Genomic DNA, 16,343 nt, shown 5'->3' with positions numbered 1-16,343 from the left:
AGAGAGAGAGAGAGAGAGAGAGAGAGAGAGAGACTTCTAAGCATTTCTATATTATTCTCCCAAAATACCATTGAGCTTTTTTCTTTTAATGCAGCAGTCATTTCTTAATAGATGGTATTTATGTTACAGCTCTACTTTATAGAACTCTTATTAAACCTGTAAGGTTTATTTATGTAGTCAGATGAATTGTAAATAATGATAAATTTGTCCCTTTTTAAGTCTTGTTATTTCTTCTGAGTCATATTTTAATGTATTGATAAGAATTTCTAGAACAACATCAAAATGATAAATCCATGTGTTCTTCACTTTTTTTTTTAACAAGATGCTTCTCATGTTCCATTACCAAGGGTAATGTTGCATATTGTTTTAGAGTTGTTCCTTTTTCAAGTTAGGAAGACATTTCTACATTCCTCTCCCCCACCCCCACCTTCTTATTAGTTAAAAACAAAACAGGTACTAATGCTTAAAAGTAAGAGTTTATTTTTATCTCTCTTTAAAGAGAGATTTCCTCAAAAATGAACTGATGTGGTCCGACATTTTTGATTTTGATTCAATTTCCTATTTGTTTTAGGTACATACCTATGTTAACACAACAGGTGTTCAAGAAGAGAGGAAAAACCGCTCCAGTGTGCATGTCCCATTGGAGGCGAGGATTTCTAATGCTGAAAACAGCACACCGAAAGAAGAACCAAGTAGCATTGAGGACAGGGACCCTCAGATTCTTCTTGAACCCGAAGGAGTCAAATTTGTCTTGGGGCCAACCCCTGTTCAAAAGCAATTAATGGAAAAAGAGAAATTGGAGCAACTTGGGAGAGATCAAGTCAGCGGAAGTGGTGCAAATAGCACAGAATGGGACACTGGCTATGACAGTGATGAACGAAGAGAGGCGCCTTCTGTTAACAAACTGGTGTATGAAAACATAAATGGGCTATCTATCCCCAGTGCCTCAGGGGCGAGGAGAGGTCGTCTGACATCTACTAGTACCTCAGATACCCAGAATATCAACAATTCAGCTCAGAGAAGAACTGCATTATTAAACTATGAAAATTTACCATCTTTGCCTCCTGTTTGGGAAGCCCGCAAGCTAAGTAGGGATGAAGATGACCATTTAGGACCAAAGACCCCATCTCTAAATGGCTACCATAATAATCTAGATCCAATGCATAACTATGTAAATACCGAGAATGTAACAGTGCCGGCAAGTGCTCACAAAATAGACTATTCAAGGCGTCGGGACTGTACGCCGACAGTCTTTAACTTTGATATCAGACGCCCAAGTTTAGATCACAGGCAGCTCAATTACATACAGGTTGACTTGGAAGGTGGCAGTGACTCTGACAACCCTCAGACTCCAAAAACACCTACCACTCCCCTTCCACAAACTCCTACCAGGCGCACAGAGCTGTATGCTGTGATAGACATTGAAAGAACTGCTGCTATGTCAAATTTGCAGAAAGCACTGCCACGAGACGATGGTACATCTAGGAAAACGAGACATAATAGTACTGACCTGCCCATGTGAGCCTGGAAAGCATTTACCTTACGCGCACCTTTGTGAAGTTTTTAAAATGAAGATGCAAGTGCTTCATTTTCATTTCTAAACACTAACTCCTTTTATAAACTGATAAAAAAATTTTTCTGAATAATTCATGTGCTTCTTTAAAGGGAATTAATGTAGAGCAGGTACTCATAAAGAACACTAATTTCATTATATACTTCTCATTATTGTACAGCAGCATTCCCATTTTCACAGTGCCTATTTAAAATGAAAGTTGGAGTGAGTGACATGTTGGTTGGTTTTTATCAATATTCTGGACTTACGCATATCATGTCTAAGTCATGGTTGGCATTTTATACAGACTCTTGATGATGTGCATTGCTAACAGGTAACTCTAGGCTTTGAAAGTAGTAATCTGTAGAGTCACTATTCATGGTATGTGGCCTCCAGCATGTAACATAAAGAATCTTTTACTTCATGAATTATAGACTTTTTTGACTTGAGCCAAAACATTATGTTAAGGAAATAGAAGTTCCACACCACCTTCTATACTAGTCAGTTCCTTTGCCTGCAGTCGTTTTAGAAAGCCCTAAATAGTGAAGATGCTGTTGGTGTGTTGAAAGGCAGGGAGGGGACGAGATTTTCTTTTTACTCATCTCATGATGGCATTTGAAGGGCATGCCTAAATATCTTAATCAGAATTAAAATAGGCTCAAAAATAAGTCTCAGGTCACTTTACCCCCCCCCCGCCCCCCCCCAAATTGAAAATCTGAATCTTGAAAGGTTCTCACCAATAGGTGATTAACAATAACCTTGTTTTCTGGAGGCATTTGTGCCATTAGATTTCTGTTTACCCTCAGTTTTTTTCCTTTGGTGTTTGGGATGTCTTACTTTGTTGCTTAATGTCTTTTTCAACTTAAAATGTTTGAGTTTGTATATAGTTTTGCAATTGGATTATGTGTTCATTGTTGTTTAGTTTGCAATTTTGTCAAATTGTGGTTTTGAAGGTTCACTTAGAACTTACTGTTATTCTATAACAGGGTTGCCCTTGTCCAGTATTTATTTATATGCTGTTTACTTTTCAAGTTGATAAAAGCATTCTCCCAATTTTAAATTCACGTGTCCATAGGTGATCTCTTTAGCAACTGAGAATAAAAAGGAAGCTACTTTGAGCACGCAAAGTTCCCAGAAGGTACTGTTGTCTCAGTGGGCACTCCCCAGCACTTTAGCAGTAATTCCCTAGTCCCACGGCTGCGGTCACTCTCTGCCCGATGCCGTGCTCCTGGACTCTGCTGGCCCTCACTCCTAGCTGGACCTTTGTAATTACACCTTGACGTCAATAGAATGTTAAGATTGTTGCCAGCATAGCAGGTACAGTGGAAGTCTTGTAGCATTGAGATTGTGTCATAATTTAGGATTTAAAATGAATTGAAGTTTATATAAACTGATGAAATGTCATATATCTAACTCTCAGAAAATCAAGAATGTTCCCATTTCCCAAATGCTAGAGAAGTCAAGAGAAGGTAGAGTGAAAGAAAGGGTAGGTAATCTTGTGAAATATTTTGCTGTTTTCTCTAAATATGAGGAAGTTTGAGATTATGGTCTGGATCTACCAGATATAATTAAGGTTAAGTTAGCATGAAAAGTTTCAGTCCTATAGCATACAACTTTTCAGTAAATAGCTTAATTATAGGATGGTAAGTGGATTAGCAGAACAATAGAGTGGGACCATTATAAAGAAAATAAATTATTAAAGATGTCTTTATCATTTTCAGTGCCATTGGTTTGTGTGCATAGCAGTTTTTTTCTTGTTAACTTGGTGCTTGCTACAGTGTACACTTTTCTCTAAAAAGAGCAATGGTGTAGGTTTTGCAGTTTGTCCATTCTTAACATAATGTTACATTTATGCTTTCTTCTTAGTAGATTGCTAATTGTGCCAAATTTATGTGATATTTATAATAAGGAATAAGAATTGGGATGAAACCAGTGCACACGGTTTTCTCTGGAAGAAAAAAAAAAGCAGTCACTACAGAACATTGACCTCCAAATGAAAGGGCTGACCTGTTTATTCATTTTGGAGATTGGATAGTTTATTTTCTTCTTTTCCTCATTTTTTTCATTTCCCCCTGCAGATTCTAATTAATTTTTATACTTTTTAGGTAACTCCAGTATAATCACTACAGTTTATGCTTTAAATACTATGTGCTTTAAAAATGAAAATGGGACCAATTTGTCTGCTAAGAATTTGAGTTTAGGTACTACGAGTATTAGGAAAATATGTATAACTGGTGTTAATTTCTAGATGCCTTCTGGAAATCACCTGTGTTCCTATTTAATAAAAGTAATGTAGAACACTACTTGTCCTTTGCAGTAGTTTAGTAATGGGCATTAAGCTCCGTCCTGGAAGAATGTACCTATTACTAGGTACATTTTAGAATGAAATATTTTTATTGGCATACGATTGTGGCCATATGTTTCAGATTTTCTGAGACAGACCTAATTTTAGATATATTGTTTTGTTGATAGACCATGTGATCCCACTTTTTGGTTTTGAAATATAAACGTTGTTTATGTTTTTCCCCACATAGAATCCTCTTGTGTCCATATAGAGAATAACAGCCTTTATCCCAGACCAGGGTTGGAAACTGATATGGGTATATTACCTGCGTTTTCTCTCAGTTTATTTTATTTCCCAGTTTCATCTTTAAAATGAAAATATGGTGCCTTCCCTCCCTCCAAGAAGATTGGCAAATAGTTCCTTTTATTTACTGCTGCTGTGGAGTGGTGAGATATGCACTTTACTCTTGAAGACTCAGCAAAAAGCTTTTCACTTCCCAGTATATCCAGAAAAGATCACATTTGGGACTTTGAAAATTTGCCAAGCAATCTTTGTTTATATATATATTAATGTTGACCCCACCATTCAATGTTTTAAGTCAGGCTAGTGTTTGTTTATCCCTCCCCTCTTCTACATTAAAAAAAAAAATGTGGCACAACATATAAAAATGTACCTCAAAAATGTTCTATTCAAAATGGGACAGGGGCCTTATGTTTTCATAATTTTCCAATAATGTGCCACCACCATATTTTTGCCTCAAGGTAAAGGTTTTAACAAGCTGAAAAGTACTTCCTGCTTCTTCCTGTGCTGTTCCTAACCTATAACGCCCAAGTGTTTTTGTGCAATGTGTAGTCTTTATGTGTAAGTACACATACATGTATACATATACGTAAAGATGTCTATCTCCTTGGAAGAGATACCATAGGAATTACCCAGAAGTAACTAATGTGTTGGCATCTCCCTCATATTTCTGATATGTGAGGAATATGGTACTAATTACCTTTTCCCTGTGATGTTTGCCAAATTTGAATAAAGGCATTGGTACGAATTTACAGAATGTATACAAAATGTATTTTTGTTTGAAAAATTTAACAAATACTCTCTGTTACACAACAGTGTACTCTGCCCAAACCAGCACCGTATCTGCTTTTCCTTTTCTTACACCCCTATCCATCCTTCCTTGTTTTGGGGGGTATAACAGTTCTTTTGTAGCATCATTACAATTGCAATTCTATGATAATTGGACAGTAAGAGCATGGAAATGGACTGGTATTAATAGTACAGTAGTCACCGGTGTGCCACATTTGCATTAGTAAATGCAAAGTAGACATTTTATAAAGGACAAATTTTGTGTTATGTTTTTATTTTCATTACATTGTATAATATTGTAAGATTATTGTATGTCCTAATTTACATTATAAATGTTTTTTTCCTACATAAAGGCATAAATATAGCAACTTTGTATAAAGGTAGCTTATTAGATTTTTAATTTTTTTCTTTTATACAAAAATTGTCTTAACAGTGGGACTACCATTGCCAAATTGTATATGAAATACCAATTTTACCCCCTATGGTTAATTTCTTTTATAAACATTCCATTTCTCTAATAAAAGACAAAAGTGATACTGTACTATGCATAAATTGTATTTTAATGCTGTTTCCTATCAGCATTTAAAATTTTGGTTTGCATTTTTAATATTGGCGAAATTTACCACTGTTGATTAAAACCTTGTTGTATATGTTAACAACATCTTTTACCCTCCACACCTCCCTGTCTTTTGTTCTCTCTTTCTCCCTATCAGTGCCAACTTCATACATTTTGTAGCATGGCAATAAAATATATAACTTTTACACTAAGGCCGAGTGTGGCTTTTTGGAGGAAGTGGCGAGGGGAGGAGCGCCCTCTGGTGGTTCCTTGCATCTGATTCTTTTTGCCATATAAGCCATGTCTCCAGGCATGAAAAGTCATCTTATATATGATGTAAACATGCTTTTAAGGACAAGTGTGAATGTGCTTTTAAGCTTACTTTTGTCATATCAGATAAGAACTAATTTTTTTATTTTTGGAAAAGTCAGAGTTCTTGAATACAATCAAACCTTTATTAACTGGAGTACTTAAAGAATAAGCTAGTAATTGAATATAGTTCAACAAGGGCTAAGCAACACATTTTTAAAATATTTATTATAGAGTATTACTATACTGACCGAAAAAAATATATGTAAAATATGGTTTAATCTTAGATGATTTAGGATCTTTCAATGCCTTACTACTGTCATTCTGGCATAAATTTATATGATGAGGTACTCAAGTTGATACTGGAAGCTGAGCTGACTATACACTGACCTTAAGCATTCATGAAAAACTGCTATGTTGAATAAAATCTGATTGGCATTCTTATGGTTACCTTCCCCTTACTGCTGAAAGTAGATTGCAATAAAACCCCAATAAAAGTTTGGTTGGATACCTATTTAAAGTTTTACTGTATTTATATTTCACATATTAAAATTTTATTCCTTAGTCTCATCTCTATGCCTCCACTTTCAATATGAACATATAATGAGTTAAAGATTGTTTTTATTCGAAGTGAAACAAACTTTGTTTAAGTGTTTGACAGACTCTCACAGCTTTATCTGCATGGTCATTCAAACTAGTAGCTTTCCATTCTGGGACTTCAAACCTCTGCTTACTAAGTGACACTGTAAAGTTTTTTTGGGTTCAATTCAAGATGGAGATTATTTAAAGAATGAAGGGGATAGACAAATCTACTAGTGATTTGGTACTTAGTGCCAGACCCCATGGAACACAAATTATTTAAGATGTAGAAGAGAATTGCATCTTGGGAAAACCTAGGTGTGTGTTCTCTCTAATACCTCTTTGGATTATTTTGTGTTTTCCCTTTGTGTTCCTCTGAGGACAGTAGCTGTTCATGCTTTTAATCAATGAGTGAGCCCAAACTAGCTCCTATGCTAGTAATAAAGATTGCAGGCCTTGTCCTCAAGAGAATTTGTAGTTGAGAGTGGCCCTTCTAATAGGCATGTCTTAATCTCTTGACAGTATAAAGTACAGTCTGTCTTCAACAGACATCTGTTGGCATGCTGGAAATTTTATATGTATATTAAAAGCGTTCTTTTGAAAAAGGGGAGGTGGGCTGGTTATATGTAAAACATTCAGGTTCTATCTAGACAGATTTCCCCTTATGTTGAAATCTCCAGAAGCATTAAAACCTCAAAAATCATACAGAATGCAGACCAACTCTGTTATAAGGGATTGACCACACGAGTGATAGTGTATTTTTTCATGATTTTGGTAACCTAAAGAGCACATATTTTTGAAATACGGCTTCACCCTCATCTCCACCACCTGCTACCACCACCAAGGATTAGCACTACCTCACTGAGAACCACTGGATCCAGAAGACACTGAAGCATAAATCCAAACAATCAATAAAAGGAACCCCATAATCCAAAACAGTTTATACTAGTAAATAATTTTCACAGATACTTGGAAAAAGGAGTTGTGTATTGCTTCAAAAATTACAAAGTGTCTCCATGCACATTTCATTTGTTTACCTCAAAAATGATCTTGGCCTCAATATCTAAGACTGGAGGGTCCTATTTCCATTGGCAAACCTCACTAAATGCCAGAACCCTGTGTGATGCCTGGCTTTCTAACCTTTTTCCTACTGCCTAAACAGTAGGAGTTTGGATGACTAACCCAGTGTGACTGGATTCCTGGTTGCTCTGTATTGTGCAGGTGTTCCAAATGTTCTTGAAGAATGTTGTAACTGTTTGTCAGTTCCTTAAGTCATTTCACTAACTTGCAATGGCTTTTCTCTCATTCCCAAATCACCAGCAGCCATCAAATAACAGTTTGTTACAGGTATTTTCTGAGGTCTATCTCACACTAAAAAGACCCTAAAAATATTTAGTAGAGCATTTTGGAAACTGAGATAATAAAGATAATAATTGCTAAACTAACCTGTGAGTTTCCTGTAAGTCAAACGCTGTTCTAATATTCATGACAGCTCTATGGGATAGGCAAAATTATCTGTTTTAGTCAATTCGTATAAAGGGGAAGAGTTAGGGTGACAAAGACCGAGATGGGGAAATGGATGACTTAATAGATCAAGAGAAACAACAGAAGCAGAAGACCTAAATCTTAACGTAAACATGCATTTTTGTGTGTCTTAACCACCTTGGACTACCATTGAAAATTACGAACTTACAAGTAGCTAAAAGAGAAATGCTTTGCTAAGCTAGTAAAACTGATTTAAAGAGCCTATGGAGCCCATCCAAGATGACAGAATTAGTAAATGAAGGTGCTGAAATCCAGAACCACACAGACTGATGCCTGAAGCTAACCCCTGAGATCCAAGGACACACAGGAGGTAGGAAACAAGGACGGAGATAAGGACACGTTGCCCTAAGTCCCCTCAAAGGGGTGTTCCTGGCTGCCTCTGGCCTCAGCTCCTTAGATGAGGTGATAGGGCTTGTCTTCCAGCCCTATCCATATGCCCCTGGCTATTTGCTCATCACTGCTCTGAGGCCAGTAGGCTCTCCAGGACCCAAAGTCTTAGTCTTGCCTGCCAGAGTACTTATTTCTTGGCATGTGATTTGGCCTCCGTAATGGTACAGGGGTTCAAGTGTCAGCACTATCAAGCTATCACTATCCTCAGCCAGGGAGCTGACCCACATGGCACAGCAGCTCTCTACTGTCTAGTCTGCTGCTCCCCTCAGCAGTTTAATCAATGGATCTGCCTCTTCTGCTCCCCACTGTCTCTGGTGAATCCTCTCACCTCCCACCCCCTGTACCTCTGGCCTGCACCCAGTTCTTGCATGCATGCATAAATAAAAATAAATCTTAAAAAAAAAAAAAAGCCATGTTCAGTACTATGCAGGCACCCCTCCTTACCACTGTTTGACTCTTCACTCACAGATTTGGGATCTGTCCATTAAAGTGTACTACCTGAAAGAACAACTTCAACAAACACAAGACCTTAGGTAGATTTAAAATAAGTGTTCCAGTCTGAACACCTGTTTTCACAATGAACCTTGGAAACAGTGTAAAACCAGGGTTAACAAATATTTTTCTGTAAAGAATCAGGCAGTGGGACCTCCCTGGTGGTGCAAAGTGTAAGGCACAACACTATTAAGCTATTGCAACCACTGCAGCATGAGTTCGATCCCCAGCCAGGGAGGTGACCACATGGCGCAGCAGACCTCTCCTGAATCGCCCACTACTCCCCTCAGCAGTGTACTTTGTTGATCTGCCTGTTCTGCTTCCTACTCTCTGGTGAATCCTCTCATGCCTCTCACCTCTGACCTGTAACCCAGTTCTGGATGCATAAATAAGTCTTAAAAAGTAACAAAATCTAACTGAGATGGGAAAATGCACAAAATGATGTAAAAATAAACTATTAAAAAAACAAAAAAGTAACAAAATCTTAAAAAAATCAGTACTTTAGGCTTTTTGAACTGTAGTCTAGCAAACCCTCAACTCTACTATTCTACAACTTTTGGACTGTACAGTATAAAAAATGCATGGGCATACCTGTTTCCAATCAAGCTTCAATTAACCAAAATATAAATTTCATGTAACTAGAATGTCACAAATGTGGTCTTTTTATTATTTTCTCAACCATTTATACTTGTAAAAACTATTAAGTCTCTGGTACCATACAAAAACAGATGGCAAGGGGGATTTGGCTCCCCATATATGGTTTGTCAACCGCTGGTATAAAGTAAGTAAATTCACAGGGATTAAGGTAGGTATCAAAAGATGATAGAAGTTAGGTTTTTAAACACAAACATTTTGGGTTTATTTTATGAGTAGAACAACAGGTGTAAGCCAGAGGTGGAGGGGGTCAGGTTTGACAGGATTCACTAAAGATAAAATGAGGAGCAAAAATGGCGTATCTACTGAAATCCACGGCTGAGGGGAGCAGCTGGTAAGAGGAGATTCTACTGGCCATGGGTCTGCTCCTTGGCCAGGCTCACTCAGGTTGTGGCGGTGAGAGTGTAACAGGGTGGTCCCTAGGAAAAAGGGGAGTTCCAGGTTCCCTGCCCCACCCAGAAGGAGGGTGGAACTGAGAAGAGAAGGGAGAAGAGAATGAAGCAGGATGGAGAAGGAGGAGACCTGAGGAAGCCACAGGAAGCAGCAAGCATGTGAGGAAGAAACCGTGCTTGTTTCTCCGCCCTGGACTGGTTAAGGCAGATGTGGGTGAGACACCTGTAGGGAGGTGACTATCACAGTGTTTATATTGATTTTGACTTTGCTCTTTTGCTCCCAGATTTGTCTGGCTATTTCCGACCCTTTTCCATGGGTTCCGGCCAGAAGGTGCTTTAGTCTTGTGGCAGCTTTCAGGCCTTGCTTTGGGCCAATCCCTTTTGGATTGACTTTTGCCCAAGAGGGGATGGGTCACTTCAGGTGTTGGATTTATAAATTATATTCTTTGTGTTCCATATTGCATATTCACTGTATTATACAATCATTGAAGTTTTATGTTTTGTCTTGTTGCTGCGGATGGCAGAACCACTTAGAGCAGGCAGGTTTTTGAAGTTTTAGGGGTGCCCCTCCCCCCCTCCTCTTAACAGATTTGGGGTGTCCTATAACAATAGCTGTTGACTCAACCTCTAGGCCAGCTGGGAGGCCTTAAACAAAATTTTGCCTTAAACTTCTTTGGGAATCAATTTAGATAAAATTGAAAACTTTTTTTAAAAAAGCTTTATTTAGTTATGCTTACAGAACTGGGGTACAGGCCAGAGGTGTGGTGGGTGAGAGGATTCCCAGGAGGCAGAATGGGAAGCAGAGCCGGCAGTTATACTGTTATACTGAAGTTCACTGTTGAGGGGGGCGGGGAATGGGAGGAGAGCGTGGGTGGGAGGGGTAGTGAGGGGAAGTCTGCTGTGCCCCCTTGATCACCAGGGTTTGAACTCGTGCTGCAGGGGCTGCTGATCGCTTCTTAGTGCTGCGCTGTAACACTTTGACCCACCAGGGAAGGCCCCAGAAAGTGTTTCAAACAATAAGTCTTCTTGCACAATACCCATAAATAATGTGTAAAAATAGTATTCAGGAATACAATGGTAACTCCCCAAAAGCTTAAAATGCTTGCCTTTGAGGAGAGGAGGTGATAGAGTAGGTGAATTACACTTTTATTTCTTAGCATATAAAGCTTTAAACTATATAAGTAGTACCTGAAGGTATATTTTTAAATATTAAAAATATGCAAACCGGACCTCCGTTGCTATGGCAACACCCGGCGCGCCGTTTCTTTTGTTCCTGGCAGTTCCAAACCCAAATGGGCCCTCCAGACTCAAGATGTCAGATCCCTCCCCTTCCCAGTCCCGCTTCGGGGCATGACGGTAGGGCCCGGGGCGCGAACAGAGGCCGCCCTCCCCAGAACACTGGCTGAGCTTCCGGTCTGCGGGCTTACACTCCAGCTGGCTCCTCCCGCTTCCCTCCGCCCGTAGCGTCAGACCGGACCGACGCGCGGGCCGGGGCTCCGCCCCTTACGGGAGAGCGTGTGGCGTCACATCCGGCTTCTCTCCCGTCCGGTCCCGGCGTGAGCTGTGAGGGATTATCGTGTGTGCCGAATTCCTCGGAACCATGGTGAGCCTGGACTCCTGGCCCTACCCAAGTCCCGCCGCGTCCCGCCACGCTGCTTCTCCGTCAGTTCTGGCGCCGTGGGCGTCTTGTGTGTTCTGCGGGATCGCCGCACATGGCGTGGGCCGCGGCGTGTGGCCCGCGCCACACCCGCCAGTGAAGTCCTCCATGCAGGCGAAGGGGAGGGGGGGAGGGGTGACCTCTCCCCATGTTAGCGTCTTGTTCTGGCTCGGTTACTCCCCGTCCCAGAGCCCGATCCCCACCCGCCGAGAAATTTCTAGCGCCCCGGGCGGGGAGGGAGATGCGCCCCGCCCCTCTGGGGGAGGAGCCTTGAGGATGAAGTTGGAAACGAAGCCATCACCCCCGCCTCCGCTTGGTGGCGTTCTCCATTGTGGCCTACTGCCCCCTTTTATTAAAGATCTATTTAGACTTACAGAACTGAGGGGTACAGGCCAGAGGTGCAAGGCCGGTGAGAGGACTCACCAGAGACAGAGTGGGGAGCAGAATAGGCCGACTGACACTGCTGAGGGGAGCAGCGGGCTGGTCAGGAGAGGTCTGCCGCCCCCTGTGGGTCACCTCCAGGGCTGGGGATCGAACTCGCAGGGAAGTGGCTTTGTGCCTCCTTACCCATTGCGCCACCAGAAGGGGCCGGCCTACAGCCCTTGCCAGCTGTATCTACTTTAAAATAATATTTTGATTTGCTGTGTAATTACTAGCGAATCGCTTTAGTGAATGACTTATTTCTGCTGCGCGTATTTATGTATACAGTAAATGATAGATCTAGTAAACAGTATTTTTCCTATGTAGCTTTTATAAATCTCTCCCATAAATGACGGTCCCAAAGATGGAAAGCTTCATCTGCTCGAAAAAGTAATGGTTACTAATCTGTACTGTAACTTCCTCAGTTACCTACTGTAAAGTTAGTGGAAACCGTGAAGTATATGGACTAGGTAAAGGATGGTTACTTTTGCTTTTTAGGCTTCCCTTTCCCTTGCACCTGTTAATATCTTCAAGGCTGGAGCTGATGAAGAGAGAGCAGAAACAGCTCGTCTGGTAAGCTACAGTTTCAGTCTTTCAAAGAGAAAATTGTGTAACTTAACAGGCTAAAGTTGATTTTGACAATTTTTTTTTTTTTAACTTCAGTCGTCTTTTATTGGTGCCATCGCCATTGGAGACTTGGTAAAGAGCACGTTGGGACCCAAAGGCATGGTAAGAGTAACAGGGAATGTTTATGTTTTGGTATTTAGACCCCCTTCGGGGAACTATAGTTAGTAACACACTTAATTGGGATTCTTTATGATTTTTATTTATTTTTTTAAGGTTTACTTATTCATACAGAACTGGGGTACAAGCCAGAGGTGCTGGGGTGGTGAGAGGATTCACCAGAGACAGAGTGGGGAGCAGAACAGGCAGATCAACGAAGCACACTGCTGAGGGGAGCAGCGGGTGAAACAGGGGAGGTCTGCGGCGCCCTGTGGGTTACCTCTAGGGCTGGGGATTGAGCTCACACAGAAGCCACTGTAGCTAGCTTGCAGTGCTGCATGCACCACCAGGAAGGGCCCCTTTTTAATTTTTAAAACTACTTTTAAGAGTATTACAATATCAGCCCTCCCTCCTGGTGCAGTGTCTTAAAGCACAACACTAAGAAGCTAAAGCCACTTCAGCATGAGTTTGATCCCTGCCCTGCCCCAGAGGTGATCCACATGGTGCGGCAGACCTCTCCCGGCTCTCCCACTGCTCCCCTCAGTTGGCCTGTTCTGCTCCCCACTCAGTCTCATGTGAATCCTCTCACCACCCCTGCACCTCTGGCTCTACCCCAGTTCTGAATGCATAAATAACTAAATATTTAAAAAAAAAAAAAGACTTACAAGTTGACACCTTTTCCTTGCTAAGAATTAAAAATTACATATCTAAAAATCAAAGCAAATTAGCTACATGGCTAATTTCCCCTTTGATCAGCATCTTTAATCCAACAGTTCTCATCAGTGACAGTCACCAATAATTTGGATGTAAATCTTACTAATGTTTGTGTTCACTTATGTATTTGTATTTACATCATATGTGTTGTCATTTATGTTCTCATTACATTGTTTTATAATTATATATATTTTTTCACAGTTTTTTAAATTCCTCTATAAACAGATAGGCTGCTTCTGCTTTAATTGACTTGTGTTCTTCAAGATGTACTTATATCTTGTTCCTTTTAGGACAAAATTCTGTTAAGCAGTGGACGAGATGCTTCTCTGATGGTAACCAATGATGGTGCAACTATTCTAAAAAACATTGGCATCGACAATCCGGCAGCTAAAGTTTTAGTTGGTGAGTCTGAAGAAAGTTTTTGTTTAAAAGATTTATTTCATTTACTTATGCATACAAGAACTGGGGTTGGTTAGCTCCTTGGCTGGGGATCGAAGTCATGCTGCAGTGGCTGTCGATAGCTTCACAGTCCTGAGACTTATCTCCTTGTGCCGCCAGGGAGTCCTGAGTCTGAAGATAATTTGTTAACAATGCATTTTTTATAAAGAATTTTTATAAATTTTTGAATACATTCCTCACGCATACAAGAACTGGTGTACTAGCCAGAGGGTTGGGTAAGAGAATTCACCCGAGACTAGTGGGGAACAGAAGAGGCGGACTGACTGAAGTATACTGCTGAGGGGAGTAGCGGGTATTCAGGAGAGGTCTGCTGCACCATGTGGTCACCTCCCTGGCCAGTGGTTGAGTTCATGCTGCAGTGGCTATGGATAGCTTCACAGTGCTGTGCTTTAAACTACAGGTTTCTGAAGTGCTGTATAATTTTTCACGGTAAAACTATTTCATTTCTGGTGAAAACTTCTAAAGAATTTTTTCTGGTTAGGAAACCTACATAAATAAGATTTAGATTGATGATGGCTATATTTGTAGAATTAGTTAAGCTATACAGAAGTCATTTAAAAAGCAAAGTCAGTATGACTGAGTTAACTATTTATTTTAGATATGTCACGAGTTCAAGATGATGAAGTTGGTGATGGTACTACCTCTGTGACTGTTTTAGCAGCAGAATTACTAAGGGTAAGAATATGTGGGCAATCAATTTAAACTCATTGATTTTTGTTACTGTGATTTTTAATATTAGAAGTAGTCAGCTGTTAATTTTTACTAATGAATCTTTTCACTGTTTATTAATAGGAAGCAGAATCTTTAATTGCAAAGAAGATTCATCCACAGACCATCATTTCAGGTTGGAGAGAAGCCACTAAAGCAGCGAGACAGGCCCTGTTGAGTTCTGCAGTTGATCATGGGTTGGTATACCAAAATACTGTTTTAAACATTTCATGTTCTTTTTAAAACATGAGCAATAAAGGCAATTTAGGGGACAGTAAAGAACCTGTATAAACATGAGCTCTCTGCTTCATTTTGCCCCATGGACAAAAAGAGAACAAACCCTGTTATCTTCCAGAGATAGTCACTTAAATTTTCGGTTTTCAGTTTTTTTTACATACATAGTCACAGTCAAGAGAAGTAGTAGTAGTGCGTAGAAGATTTTTTGGCCTCTAACCTAGTTGAGTAAAAATCCCATTTATGGGTGTTAGTAGTCTCTGTAATGATAGTCTTAATACTGATAGGCATTTGATTATATGACTAGTCTAATTTGCCTAACCACAGTTGGAAGTTGTGTTTTTAGTTTTTTAATGTTACAGCTTGTTAACAAAGTTTCAAAAACTACTACTGCTAGATACAAAGATGTGAATGCTTTTAAGGCTTTTTTTTTTTTTTGATAAGCAATCCTCAAAAGTAATAGTGTGTTAACAATGCCTGTATCCCCATATTCTTGAAAGTTGGTACTCTTTGATTTGCTTATGTTTCTCTTTTTTGATCTTTGTACTTTATCAGTTTAGTGGGCAAAAACAGTACCTTCTTAATTTGTATGTCTTGCTTACAGGTGAGGTTTAATTTTTGTCATGACTTAAAGTCCTGACTGGAATGAAATTGTCTAATGACAAATATGCAAATCTGGATAAATTTTGAAAAGTAAATTATAGTTGATAAGTTTGGAATGCCTTTTTTAAGAGCAAACATGAATTTTGTGTTTTATTTTTTAGTTCTGATGAAGTTAAATTTCGCCAAGATTTAATGAACATCGCAGCAACAACATTATCCTCAAAACTTCTCACTCATCACAAAGATCATTTTACTCGGTTAGCTGTGGAAGCTGTTCTTAGACTGAAAGGCTCTGGTAATCTGGAAGCAATTCATGTCATCAAGAAGCTAGGAGGAAGTCTAGCAGATTCTTATTTAGATGAAGGTGTGTGTGTATATTGACTATAGAGAAAAATTCTTATCGGATATTGATTATGAACTAATGAATTCTGTTAGCTGATTTGGATTAGTGTTACTTCACATACCTAGAAAAGTTGTCTGTGAGGTCACATGTCTTTGCAACTATTTTGGTTTTTTTTTTCCCCCCTTCATTTCATTGCTGGTTTAAAGTTCAGTAATTTCTCAGTACCCTCTGTGTCTGCATTTCTGAATCCTCACAGCTCTTGTGTTGGCTTTAAGCTAATGAAAGTGAACTTAGTATCTTCATATTAACATATAAACCTGTGAATGTGGTATATATCTGAAACAAGTTTCAAAACACTGAGTATTTGTGCTCTGCTCTTACATTTTTGATTTCATGCTATTAAAGTATTACCCACTTCACTGCTCTGGTGAATGCTTTCTAGGTACTAGTTCCTTGGTGAGTTAGACTTTTGTTCTCTGAAAGAATAATTTGATAAGGCAGGCAGTTTTATAAGATTTATTCATGCAAGCTTGAAGAATTTAATACAATACTATTCTTACGTTGTAGGCTTTCTGTTGGATAAAAAAATTGGAGTAAATCAACCAAAGCGAATTGAAAATGCCAAAATTCTTATTGCAAA

The 16,343-nt window shown here is 39.5% G+C and overlaps 2 protein-coding genes across 3 annotated transcripts in view; both read left to right on the top strand.

Moving 5' to 3' along the window:
• FRS2 (fibroblast growth factor receptor substrate 2) overlaps window positions 1-2,249 on the top strand; it is a 98,638-nt gene extending 96,389 nt beyond the window's left edge. For both annotated transcript variants that reach the window (XM_012720588.1, XM_004675903.2), the window contains one exon: window positions 572-2,249. In XM_012720588.1, the coding sequence (XP_012576042.1) occupies window positions 572-1,522 (951 nt within the window). In that variant the 3' untranslated portion in view covers window positions 1,523-2,249. The remainder of the gene's footprint in view (window positions 1-571) is intronic.
• Window positions 2,250-11,345: 9,096 nt separating this feature from the next.
• The window catches only part of CCT2 (chaperonin containing TCP1, subunit 2 (beta)), a 13,524-nt gene continuing 8,526 nt past the window's right edge, over window positions 11,346-16,343 (top strand). The window contains exons 1-8 of the mRNA XM_012720645.1: window positions 11,346-11,445; window positions 12,418-12,492; window positions 12,583-12,648; window positions 13,647-13,758; window positions 14,414-14,490; window positions 14,608-14,720; window positions 15,522-15,724; window positions 16,271-16,343. The exon at window positions 16,271-16,343 is cut by the window's right edge and continues 26 nt beyond it. Of these exons, the coding sequence (XP_012576099.1) occupies window positions 11,443-11,445; window positions 12,418-12,492; window positions 12,583-12,648; window positions 13,647-13,758; window positions 14,414-14,490; window positions 14,608-14,720; window positions 15,522-15,724; window positions 16,271-16,343 (722 nt within the window). The 5' untranslated portion in view covers window positions 11,346-11,442. The remainder of the gene's footprint in view (window positions 11,446-12,417; window positions 12,493-12,582; window positions 12,649-13,646; window positions 13,759-14,413; window positions 14,491-14,607; window positions 14,721-15,521; window positions 15,725-16,270) is intronic.

The sequence above is a fragment of the Condylura cristata genome, unplaced genomic scaffold (genome assembly GCF_000260355.1).
Source record: "Condylura cristata isolate star-nosed mole 26May11 unplaced genomic scaffold, ConCri1.0 scaffold00004, whole genome shotgun sequence".
Taxonomy (NCBI): Eukaryota; Metazoa; Chordata; class Mammalia; order Eulipotyphla; family Talpidae; genus Condylura; species Condylura cristata.
The sequence above is the reverse complement of the archived record's forward strand: the minus strand, read 5'-3'. Positions and strand labels throughout refer to the sequence as shown.